At 33.9% G+C, this 12,514-nt stretch overlaps 1 protein-coding gene across 3 annotated transcripts in view; it reads right to left on the bottom strand.

The window, feature by feature from the left end:
- Nucleotides 1–12,514, bottom strand: part of CHD9 (chromodomain helicase DNA binding protein 9) — a 164,908-nt gene that overhangs the window by 63,343 nt on the left and 89,051 nt on the right. For all 3 annotated transcript variants that reach the window (XM_082676532.1, XM_082676533.1, XM_082676534.1), the window contains exons 15-18: nucleotides 11,362–11,572; nucleotides 9,488–9,683; nucleotides 8,063–8,230; nucleotides 7,191–7,370 (exon numbers count right to left, since the gene is read on the bottom strand). In XM_082676532.1, the coding sequence (XP_082532658.1) occupies nucleotides 7,191–7,370; nucleotides 8,063–8,230; nucleotides 9,488–9,683; nucleotides 11,362–11,572 (755 nt within the window). The remainder of the gene's footprint in view (nucleotides 1–7,190; nucleotides 7,371–8,062; nucleotides 8,231–9,487; nucleotides 9,684–11,361; nucleotides 11,573–12,514) is intronic.

Genomic DNA, 12,514 nt, shown 5'->3' with positions numbered 1-12,514 from the left:
GACCCACCTCCTAGAGAAATGGAAATAAAAACAAAAATAAACAAATGGGACCTAATGAAACTTAAAAGCTTTTCCACAGCAAAGGAAACCATAAACAAGACCAAAAGACAACCCTCAGAATGGGAGAAAATATTTGCAAATGAAGCAACTGACAAAGGATTAATCTCCAAAATTGATAAGCAGCTCATGCAGCTCAATATCAGAAAAACAAACAACCCAATCCAAAAATGGGCAGAAGACCTAAATAGACATTTCTCCAAAGAAGAGATACAGACTGCCAACAAACACATGAAAGAATGCTCAACATCATTAATCATTAGAGAAATGCAAATCAAACCTACAATGAGATATCATCTCACACCTGTCAGAACGGCCATCATCAAAAAATCTAGAAACAGTAAATGCTGGAGAGGGTGTGGAGAAAAGGGAACACTCTTGCACTGCTGGTTGGAATGTGAATTGGTACAGCCACTAAGGAGGTTCCTTAAAAAACTACAAATAGAACTACCATATGACCCAGCAATCCCACTACTGGGCATATACCCTGAGAAAACCAAAATTCAAAAAGAGTCATGTACCAAAATGTTCACTGCAGCTCTATTTACAAAAGCCCGGAGATGGAAACTACCTAAGTGTCCATCATCGGATGAATGGATAAAGAAGATGGGGCACATATATACAATGGAATATTACTCAGCCATAAAAAGAAACGAGATTGAGCTATTTGTAATGAGGTGGATTGACCTAGAGTCTGTCATACAGAGTGAAGTAAGTCAGAAAGAGAAAGACAAATACCGTATGCTAACATATACATATGGAATTTAAGAAAAAAAAAAGTCATGAAGAACCTAGACAGGAATAAAGACACAGACCTACTAGAGAATGGACTTGAGGATATGGGGAGGGGGAAGGGTAAGCTGTGACAAAGCGAGAGAGTGGCACGGACATATTTAAACTACCAAACGTAAAATAGATAGCTAGTGGGAAGCAGCCGCATAGCACAGGGAGATCAGCTTGGTGCTTTGTGACCACCCAGAGGGGTGGGATAGGGAGGGTGGGAGGGAGGGAGACGCAAGAGGGAAGAGATATGGGAACATATGTATATGTATAACTGTTTCACTTTTTATAAAGCAGAAACTAACACACCATTGTAAAGCAATTATACTCCAATAAAGATGTTAAAAAAAAAAAAGAACCCATTTTGATGGAACTTTAAAATGCAGAAAATTACACATAGGAAAGGTAATAAAACTATTACAAGCAAAGAAGCCATTTATGACATTCAAGATAACTGAAAGTTTTAACACTGGGAAATTGATGATATCAGGAATTAGTGTTGGGAATTCCCTGGCGGTCCTGTGGTTAGGACTCTGTGCTCTCACTGCCAAGGGTGTGGGTTCAATCCCTGGTCAGGGAACTATGATCCCAGAAGCCGCCTGTTGCGGCCAAAAAAAAGAAAAAAAAGGAATTAGTGTTAATTTTATGTTAAAACGTGATTAATAGTATCGTGGTTGTGTTAAAGAAATCTTTATCTTTAGAGGTACAGATGGGAACATTTATAGAAGTTGTGATACTGTGCCTGGGGCTTGCTTTAAATTAATATGATATGCAAACTATTATATATAGAATGGATAAACAGCAAGGTTCTACTGTATAGCACAGGGAAGTATATTCAATATCCCATAATAAACCAAAATGGAGAAGGTTATGTGTGTGTGTGTGTGTGTATATATATATATACATATATATATGTATATATATAAGTGAATTACATTACTGTACAGCAGAAATTAACACAACATTGTAAACCAACTATACTTCAATAAAATAAATTTTAAAAAATAAAAAGTAAAATAATATGAAAGATGGGTAGGGTGGTGATGAAAGTTTAGTATGAGTAAATAATTGTTGAAGCTGGGTGATAAATACACAGGTCTCATTATACTATTCTGCCTATATTTGTAGTTTCAATGTTTATAAAACATCTAAAAAATTAGTAGGACAGGACTTCCCTGGTGATACAGTGTTTAAGACTCTGTGCTTCCATTTCAGGGGGAGCGGGTTCGACCCCTGGTCAGGGAACTAAGATCCCACATGCCATGCGGCACGGCAAAAATAAATAAATAAATAAAATAAAAAAGGAGTAGGAAAAAAACTAAAATCCTAAATGCTTCTTGCTGAACTTTGCAATGTCTGTTCATGACATTGCTTACCAAGTAATAAATACATTCATTCCATCATTCTTTTGAGACTGGGTTAGTAAGATGCTTGTTTATAGGAAGTATTTAACTATTATAAATGTTTAAAAATATTCATTTTCCTGGCATATTTATGAAACAAGTCACAGAAATAAATGCTTTAACAAAATGAATTTAAATTGTTTTTTTGTTTGTTCTAAACTATAGCTTTATTATTATGAAACTACTAAAAAAAGCAATTTTTTATTTCTTTGAAATGATGAGTGTGGTAGGCTGAATAATGGCTTGCAAAGATATTTACGTCTTAATTTCTGGAACCTTGTGAATGTTAGTTTATATGGCAAAAGAGCCTTGGCAGATGTGCTTAAGTTAGGAATCCTGAAATGGGGAGATTAGCCTATATTATCAAGGCAGGCCCTAAATTCAATCACAGCTGTCCTGAATGCAAGAGGAAAGAAGAGGAGATTTCACTACAGAAGAGGAAAAGCCTGTGTGACAGCAGAAGCTGAGACTGGAATAATGTGGTCACAAGCAAGAAATGCAGGCACTCTTAAAAGCTGGAAAACATTAGAAACTGATCCTCTCCTAAAGCTTCCAGAAGAAATCAGCCCTGCTGACATCTTAATTTTAGCCCTGTAAGACTCATTTTGGAGTTCTGGCACCCAGAACTATAAAAGAATAAATTTGTGTTGTTTTAAGCCACTAAATTTGTGGTAATTTGTTACAGTAGCAACAGAAAATAATACAGTGAGATACCTCTTAATGACAAACCACATAATTCTAAAAACTCATCATCAACTTAAAAGAGTAAAGGTTGACTAGTTTGATAAAATGAAAAGTAGATAGCCACCATCACCTGCATAAAAGTATATGATGACAATTCATCAACATGGTATGAATATGAGTAACAGACATCTTAACTATACCCAAGTAATTCCAAATCTAAGAGGGGACTTCATTTTGTTAATTCAGAAATGAATTTCTCCTAATTGAGGACAAACAATATCCACATTTTCAAATCTTCATTAATAGAAGCTCATGAATTCTCAGGAACAATGAAAAGTTCACTGAAGTTCACAGGGTTTTATTTTGTCCTACAGTTTCATTGATATATGCCTCTTGAGAAGCCATTAAATATGAAAAGTCACTAAAAGGAAATAATTAGATTTTTGAAACATACTACTTTATGGTTGCTTACCTTAAAAAAATGTTCTATGTTACAGTAGAGAATCAATTTTGTGCTGCTACCTTATAACTGTTGATAATTAAAATAACTTGCGCAGAAGAAACTATACTTCACAATTAAATGGCTTTTAAAATATATATTCATTATAAGAAAAATGATAAATTCATTTTTCAATCTTAAAAATTTTTAATATTTGTAGATAATTCCAGATGCTCTTGTTAACTGACATATAACCTACTTTCAAGATGACATATAAAATTCTCAAAGTTCTTTTTTTGGGGGGGTCGCGCTGCACGGCATGTGGGATCCTAGTTCCCTCTGCAGTGGAAGCACGGAGTCTTAACCACTGGACCTCCAGGGAAGTCCCTCTCAAGGTTTCTAACGATGGATTAATGCCTACAGAAATGAAATGCCTGTTGTAGAAGTCCATCAAGTACTGGTTTACTGCCTACTTTCAAATGTTAAATCTTAATATCCCAGTTCCCCTCAAAATATTTTTCTTAAAATGTATTCGTTTAATCATTAAATTCCTTTATTATTTGCAAGGGAAATTTTAAATGGTGAAGTCTATCTTCTATATCGGAAAGTAGCAGAAGATCTTAGGCACCAAAGAAAGGCCCTTATAAGTAAGCAATCCAACTGAAGCTTCATTTAGACCACTTTGTTTTCTTTTTGTAAATTAAGCAACTCAAAGCCTTTTGTTCTACACCAAATTTAACATCAGACCAGAAACTTTTCTGTTTCTAGGATCCACCTAACTGCCCTTATGAAAATCTCTCAAAACAAGATTTACGTGATATAACCACTTGTAAATGAGGTTACCAATAATGAGTTAATCGATGGATATATTTATTAATTCTAATTAGTCTTATTATGCACCCTACTCCATAAATGTAGCTTCTTATCAAAAACTCTTTGATAATACGTAGAAACATGGATTGGAATGACATTTACCAAAACCACTGAAAATAACTGCTCAGCTGAAGTTTCTGGACATTCTAAGGAAAAGCAAAAAATAGTATCAACTTTATTCCTTTGGTGCTACTATATAGTAGTGCCATATTCCACTATGCCAAATGCCCACCATGTAGTGGCATTCCCACACAATTATGGAAATGAAAAAATTATAATACAAGTACAGGTTTATGTGGTACCTCTTCAGCTACTGCGGTACCTTTTCAGTAAGCTCTCTTTTCAAATGCAACAATTACTCCCTGGTCTGAGGGTTTAAAATAGATACTTAAGTGCTTAACTATTCACATTCTTAGAGTATAGCTGATTATGATTAGAGCATACCTGAGTAAAATACTACTCACATAGCACTTTATAGTAAAGTAGGAAAGGTCAAGCATGATTATCATGCTCTCCTTTTTCAGGACAAGAAAGACTCATAAAGGTTAAGTTAACTGTCCAAGGTCACTAAGCTCATGAGTCAGAATTCAAACCCTGAAGTTCTGACTTTCCATGATTATTATCATTAACATTGTAAATGAGGATATGCCTTCATTAATTAAAAAAAAAAAAAACTTTAAGGAGACTATCCCTATACTTGGCCTAATCAACAAAGGTGACTTCTGTGACTAATACCTTTTGGTTAAATTAAATTTCGGATAATTTCAGGCATGAGGGGAAAAGTATCTGTACATAGTGTGTTGACAACTTGAGTAAGACCAAGGAATCCAAAGGAAACAAGATTTCTCAGGAAAGAAGATAGAGCCAGGGTGTATCTATCCAATCGTGACTAGTTTTAGTTCTCAACCTTATACTTTACTTCTGCAGTATTCCTTTTGTTTCCACAATACTACTTTCTTCTGCTTTTTTATTAACTCCCAAATCTATATCTAGCCAACTCTCCTGGACATCTCCACTTGGATGCCCTGTAAATGCCACAAATATAACAGCTCCAATATTTTATTTTCTCCATATAAACTTCCTTCTCCTCAATTCTCTATCTTACTTAATGACACCATGATCCTCCTAGCTACTTGGGCCAGAAATCTATCTTCAAGTTATTTTTGACTCCTCCTTCCACAAATTTCTAACTGGTCATCAATTCCTGTTAATTCAAGTGGGTCTCCAGTGCCCTGGTTTGCCTATCGTCACAGCCTATAGAAGCCTCTTATCTGGTCTCTATGCCTCTAGTCTTTCTCATTTCAATCTCATTCTCTACACTGCTGCTAGAGTTAAATTTCTAAACCAGAACACATTATGCCCATTTTCTTCTTGAAGGGATTTCAGAGCTTTTTAATTGCCTCAGGATCAAGTTCAAATTCCTCACAATGGAATTTTTTGAGCCCTTCACAATTTGGGTCCAACCTCCCTAACCTTCATATTCATCTCCATTTAATTTACACTGTGCATCCATACACGCCTACACCATAGTTCTTGAAATCTTCCTTGTAGGTTAGTAACATATAATTCATTTATGTGGCTTTCTCTTTTTGTAACACAACGAAATTCAAACTTCCTTCAAGACTCAGCTCAAATGTTATCTTCTCTGAAAAGGCTTTCTTGATTTGCTGTCCTCCCATTTTACACAGAATTAATACTTTCTTTACTTTTTTCAGCGACTAGAATCCTTTCATTTTAGTGTTCCCAACACTGAGTAAAGTACCTGACACAAGATTACATTACTTTCCTGAATGAATGCGAGAAAAAAATTTCATATTAAGATTGGTATCATTACTTTTGGTGTAGCACCTGGACTACCTGCTCTATACTACAGTGCTCTCCATAAAGATGAAGAAAGACTTCTGGGTTGGAAGTGGAGAGGGGATGAATGAAGAAAATGTAGAAAGGAAGTAAAGTGGAAAGGAGAAAACCTGTATGAATCAGTGCAGGTGGGACAGAATACTGCAATAAAAAAACTCTTCAGATGAATGCAAGATATAGGTTTACCATGTCTCTATTGGGGGTTGGGGGGAAGAACATACAGGCAGTTAGTAAACTTTTAAAATGTTTTCCCCAAATAGGGGTGATACAATTATTAATATTTCTTTTCAAGACAAAAATTTCATTTTATCCTCCCCAAACTTGATTTAAATATTTAAAATTAGATTAGAAATACTTTCCTTGAGGTACTTTAAATTATTATAAGTTAATGTAAGATGATTTAACCTCCTACATTATATTACTTATATTTTGCTCTGACTTTGGCATATATGTTCTTTTTTAAAATATTTATTTATTTATTTATTTATTTTTGACTGTGTTGGGTCTTTGTTGCTGTGCCTCGGCTTTCTCTAGTTGTGCTGAGCGGGGGCTACTCTTTGTTGTGGCGCACGGGCTTCTCATTGCTGTGGCTTCTCTTGTTGTGGGGCACAGACTCTAGGCACATGGGCTTCAGTAGTTGTGGCATGTGGGCTCAGTAGTTGTGGTGCAACGGGCTTACTTCCTCCGCAGCATGTGGGATCTTCCCGAGACAGGGCTCGAACCCATGTCACTTGCATTGGCAGGCAGATTCTTAACCACTGCACCCCCAGGGAAGTCTGGCATATATGTTCTTTGATTTCTAAATTTGACTTCAAATGTTCTACTCTGATTAATACTTAGAACCATTTCTAGTTATTACTCCTACTCCATTTCACTAGCATCAGAAGAGTACATGTGAAATTTGATGTGAGAGATCAGAAATAAATGAAGGAAAAGAATATATTACCTACTTCTTTTGAGTAATTCAGTTTATTTAAACATTAAGTAGATGCTCCTCAAATAATTAGTAGAGTAAGAGACAGTTAAATTTTTTTTACGAGAGAACATTACAGGGTTTTTTTTTGTTTTTTTTATAAAATATCACTCACTGTTACCTTGGCAAATGTTGACCCACGTCCTTCTGATTCAATTGTAATGGTTTTTGTACGACGTAGTAAAATCTGATCAATATCTTCTTCACAGAATTTAGAGCCTTCATCTTCTTCTTCCATAATGGCACCATAAGCACCTCTTCGAAGCAGATCTTCTATTTCCTTTTTGGAAAGCTGTTGAATCTAAAGAGACAAAATTTTGGTAATAGTTTTTTCAAGTTCATAAAATGAGAAAGTATCCCTAAAGAATGTTAAAGAACACAGAAGTCATGTTTAAATTGCATTTGGGGCTTGGGATGTACCTGAGAGAATTCTCTAAAAGAATATATTGAGGTTGTTGACTCTTTACTATCTTTAAAGTACGATTTGCCATTTGCCTAAAGTAACTCCAGTTAAAACAAAACCTCTGGGGCAGGTAACCTCTCAAGGTTCTTTTTAGTACTAGGATTCGAGAGTTGTTATAAGCACAAGATATAAATAAGATTTTGAGGGGAAAAAATGCCAAAAACATCATTTATAGCAAGAGAAAGCCAACGTTAATAGTTTGGCCCTAAAAAAACAATTTGAAAAACTGTTTATAGAAAAAATGCAGAAAAACACAAATTCTACTTTGCTGTGCCATGATACAAATGTCCTGCAAGGAAGAATTTCTATTTGAAAACACAATCTTAGAATTTACAAGCATTGACATTATATAGACAGAACAGTTTCCAAAAGTACTAACTAAATGTAGCTCTACTCTGACATTCCTCCTTACATAAAAGTATCTATCTACTGCTTAGTATGGATCAAAATTAAATAATATGCTATCTGAGGTTTAAACTAAATGTAAACAAAAACAGAAAAACTCTAGGTGAAGAAGAAAATATACATACACCACCAACATTACTTTCTCTTCCACTCATGCTCTGTAATACAGCCTTATCTAGACCCAGTTTCAGACTGGCTCGGTCAAACATCTCTCTTTCATATGAGTTACGAGTTACTAGTCGGTAGACTTTAACTGCTTTATTCTGACCGATTCTGTGGCAACGAGCTTGGGCCTATAAAAAATGAGAAATTATAGGTTAAATTAATTTATAAAATAGCACAAAAGGCATTACGCATTAAACTATCTTGATGGAATATAAAAGTATGTGCAAGAATTTTTAGACACTCTTGCTGTTGAATTGCATATAACCTTTCTCTGGAAATGAAGGTAGAACTTATTAAAATGAGACATGATTCCACAATCAGAAATAAATTAAAATTTAAACATATTTCAGAGACTATAAATCCATGAAGAAATACTATTTTTTAAAGAGGGTGTCATCAGCATAATTCTAGACAGGAACATAAACTCTGTGAACAGACTTTTTTTAGCCTCTGGCTTTAAACTTAAAATCTAACCCTAAATTTCTAATTTTTTTTCTACTACATTATCAACAATCTTTTCAATATATTTTAGTTAAGCTGGGTAATTCTGAGGGGAGTAAAAACCTAAGGTGAACAACTCTGGAGGCCTAAATTTTATTTAAACAAAGGAAGAACTAATTATCTAATATGCAGACATGTTGGAAGTAGAGACATCAGAGATTACATAAGAGCTTCACATTTTATCTTGGGTTCCTAAACTTAAAATTTGTCTGATAAATTTTGAACTAGATTATACACATGAGAGGTTAAAACATTATCTTTTATTAAGCCAGGTATATTCTCAAGAATAATATCAATTACAGTACTACTGAGACTATCATGAACAATAAAAGAAGAATTTCTCCAATACTTTGTTCTCTTCTCATATCCTTCCTAGAAACACATTTTCTGTAAACTTTGACTCACTCTAATCACTAATTAATATTCCTATGTTCCAACGAAGTTCAAGTAGTCTTAATTTATATGTGTACATTAATTTTCTACAGAATTTCATAAAAAGGCAATATGTCTCAATTCCATGCATACTCTATTATGTAATGATTAAGAAGATGATATCAGGATAAGCAAGTACTTATTTTTAAGGAAGTAAAGTAAGTTATTCTTAAAGTGTAGGCCTTTCTCAAATTTACATGATATACTTTGAACAATACTGTACTTGAGTAGGTAAATCTTTTTTAGAAGTATGATACGTAACCTAAACAAGTATTTTTTATTTTATTGTCATTAAATTAAAATAAAAATAATTTCACCTATTTTATTTGGCATAGATATTTCTTAGGGAAACATACATGTTAGTTTGTCCGTATAAAAATAAAACAGGTGGATTATCAAAGATAGCTATGGGAATTAAAAAAAAAATTCTCTTAGCCAAGGAATCTGTTTACCTGAAGGTCGTTTTGAGGATTCCAATCAGAATCAAAAATTATACATGTATCAGCTGCAGTTAAGTTGATGCCCAAACCACCAGCTCGGGTACACAGAAGAAAGACAAATCGATCTGAATCAGGTTTACTAAATCGATCTATAGCAGCTTGTCGAAGATTCCCTCTGACTCTTCCATCAATTCGCTCATATAAATATCTATCAAATGAAATGCAATAAATTTAGATAGATGAGTATAATGAAAATGAAGGCATTCTATCAAATGTGACAGACACATATCTGTTTTCCAGCAACATTATGTTTTCTACAAAATTAAGAAGTGATATTACCCCAACTAGTTTCTATGGTTTTATTCTTCTCAGTGTTGGTGCTAAGTAAGAAACACAAAGTAACACAAAGTTACAAAATCTCTGCATTCCTGGATGTATAGGTAAAATACCTTTCTAATTAATATACTTTATTGATCTCATTGTAACAAATGATTTTTTTTTTTTGGCAAGAAGTAAAGACTTTCATAAAACTCGATATAAGAAGCTTAAAAACATTTCTCTCAACTGATATACTATTCTCTCAACTGATATACTATTCTCTCAACTGATATACTTGCTTGTAAACTATAATTTATTAAGGGCAAACTATAATGCTAATCCTTTATAGTCATCACTGCCAAGCAATTGAATTTTAACTTCTTGTATTCTTCCTCATTTAACATCAATAAAAATAAAATACATAAAAATTTAGGAACTAGAAGAGGAATACACATGACACTTGCCACACCTCTTCAAGACACTGGTTCAAGACACTTCTTTCCACCTATAATTTACTAGAGTCTCAGCAGCAGCTCCACTGTTATCTCTAGTACCTGTGAAACAGGGGTGTGACTTCTAATAATGTTACTTTTGACATTACTTTTGACATTAAAGAAATTTGAGGTTTTCCATGAAATTCATAAGTCAAATTTATCTTTAGCTTACAAAGTTCTTCGTGTAAAGACATCAAGAAAATGCAAGAATGGCTATTTTAGGAATACTGCAATTTAATCTACTTACGTGGTATAAAACTGAGAATAATACACATTTTGGAATAAGACTAAATGAAAGGAACACTGACACTAAAAGTAGAACTAAAAACAAAATGAAAAATAAAAATGAACTACAAAATCTCTGATAATATAAAGTAGTATAGACAGATCTTTTACTTATTAATAAGGATCAAAATATAGTAAACTACAATTACAGCTGAATCTTCAGATTCTCTCTTGCATTAATGTGCTGATTTCTAATTGGCCCACAAAGTGCTCTGATAAATATCTTATGATAAATATTCTATTTATCCAAATACCGATTAGACATTATTTAAGACTATCTTACTGTCATGTACCAAAAAACCAAACCAAAACAAAAAACCTACATTAAACACATCAGAAAAAATTAAAACATGAGCAAGTATTATATAGTGTACAATAAGTTAAAGTGCAGCAAGTTCAGGTTCTAATTTTAACAATGAAAAAGATCTGAAAAGGATCTTGAATCATTTTAATTTTGAAGATAGTTATAAATCCATTTAAAATGTTGCTACTACAAGGCTAAAAAAATCAAATAAAATGTATACTAAAAAACCTATTTGTAGGTCAACAAATACCTGTCAATTTGCAAAATTTTCTTAATCAGTCTCCTTAGCCCTGTTTACTATTGCAACATATATAGGTTAGGAAAACACCTGACACATAATCTTAAACAATCTTTATGCAGAGATTTAAATGGATTCTTACCTAGATAAAGAGGAAGATGTGACTAAAGTTGGGTTACAGTACAGTGCTGTAATAAACTTAACAACATATACTTAGCATAATTCAGTGGTGAATTATATGCCTTACCTTTTATGTATAAGATAGTCCTCCAGGATATCAAGGCAGCGTACCATCTGAGAGAAGATGAGCACTTTATGACCTCCTGCTTTCATTTTAGGAAGCAATTTATCAATAAGGACCAATTTACCAGCAGACTGGATCATTGCTTGAAGATGAAAATCAGAAGCAGCTGGATTATATGTATCTCTAAATTCTCCAAGTATTTTCTCCTCAGCACCTGTCAAAGAAATATAAGACAGCATCAGTGCACAAATGCAGATGACTCCCAACTACTTTCTTTTTAAATAGTGCTCCTCTGTGCTTCTGTAACATTAAAATTTTCTAATGGTAGGTACACTGCTTTTATTAGAATTATTTATGTTTGTGGCTAAATCCCCACCAACACCAGCCTGTAATTGAGGATATGGACAGTGTCTTAAGCATTTTTTATCTCCCAAGACACTGGGCATAATGTCTTATATAAATTTTATGTTTGCTAAATGTTTAATGAATGCTATTAGGAAAAGTATTAATGAAAATGTGGTTCTAACTTAGGTGAGTAAACACATATTTTTAAATAAACATCTAGTATTTAAACACCAATATAACAGTGATCATGACTGAAAGGTGATCATACTTAATCTGGATGGGCATCTTGCTTGCCATCAAAGCAAACAGACAAGAAAAATTAAAGGGGAAGTCAAGTTACAGGTCTTTGACCATACTTCTTCCAGAGTCTAGATTAGCATTAGAGGCTCTCTGCTTTCCTTCAGCCTGTCTAGCTATAGGAGTACCAGGATTGCAAGTGAGTTAGTTACTAGTCTAAGAAATGGCTTGTCTTGGATAAAGTTAAGAGTATACTCCCAGGAATAAGTGAAAATACCCAAATGTTGTACAGAGAGACTATTAGCAGAGAAGCTGACAAGACCTTAAAAAGTAATGTTACTAGAACACAAAAATTGAGAGACAATAACTAGGGTATCCAGACTGAAAAGAAACCAGGAAGAAATATGTAAATTCGGAGGTTCAAAGACAGGCTTTGCTGTCTTTGTCCATAAGGAGGATTAAACTGGAGGAAGAATTACAGCCCACGTTAGACTGAACACAACTCCTGCTTTTGTAATCTGGTGATGCTAACATGGGACACTGTAATGAAGTAGCTCACACTGCCCCTAACTCC

This window comes from Grampus griseus (genome assembly GCF_964374135.1).
Source record: "Grampus griseus genome assembly, chromosome: 19".
Lineage (NCBI taxonomy): Eukaryota > Metazoa > Chordata > Mammalia > Artiodactyla > Delphinidae > Grampus > Grampus griseus.
This window is presented reverse-complemented; position numbering and strand designations above follow the sequence as displayed.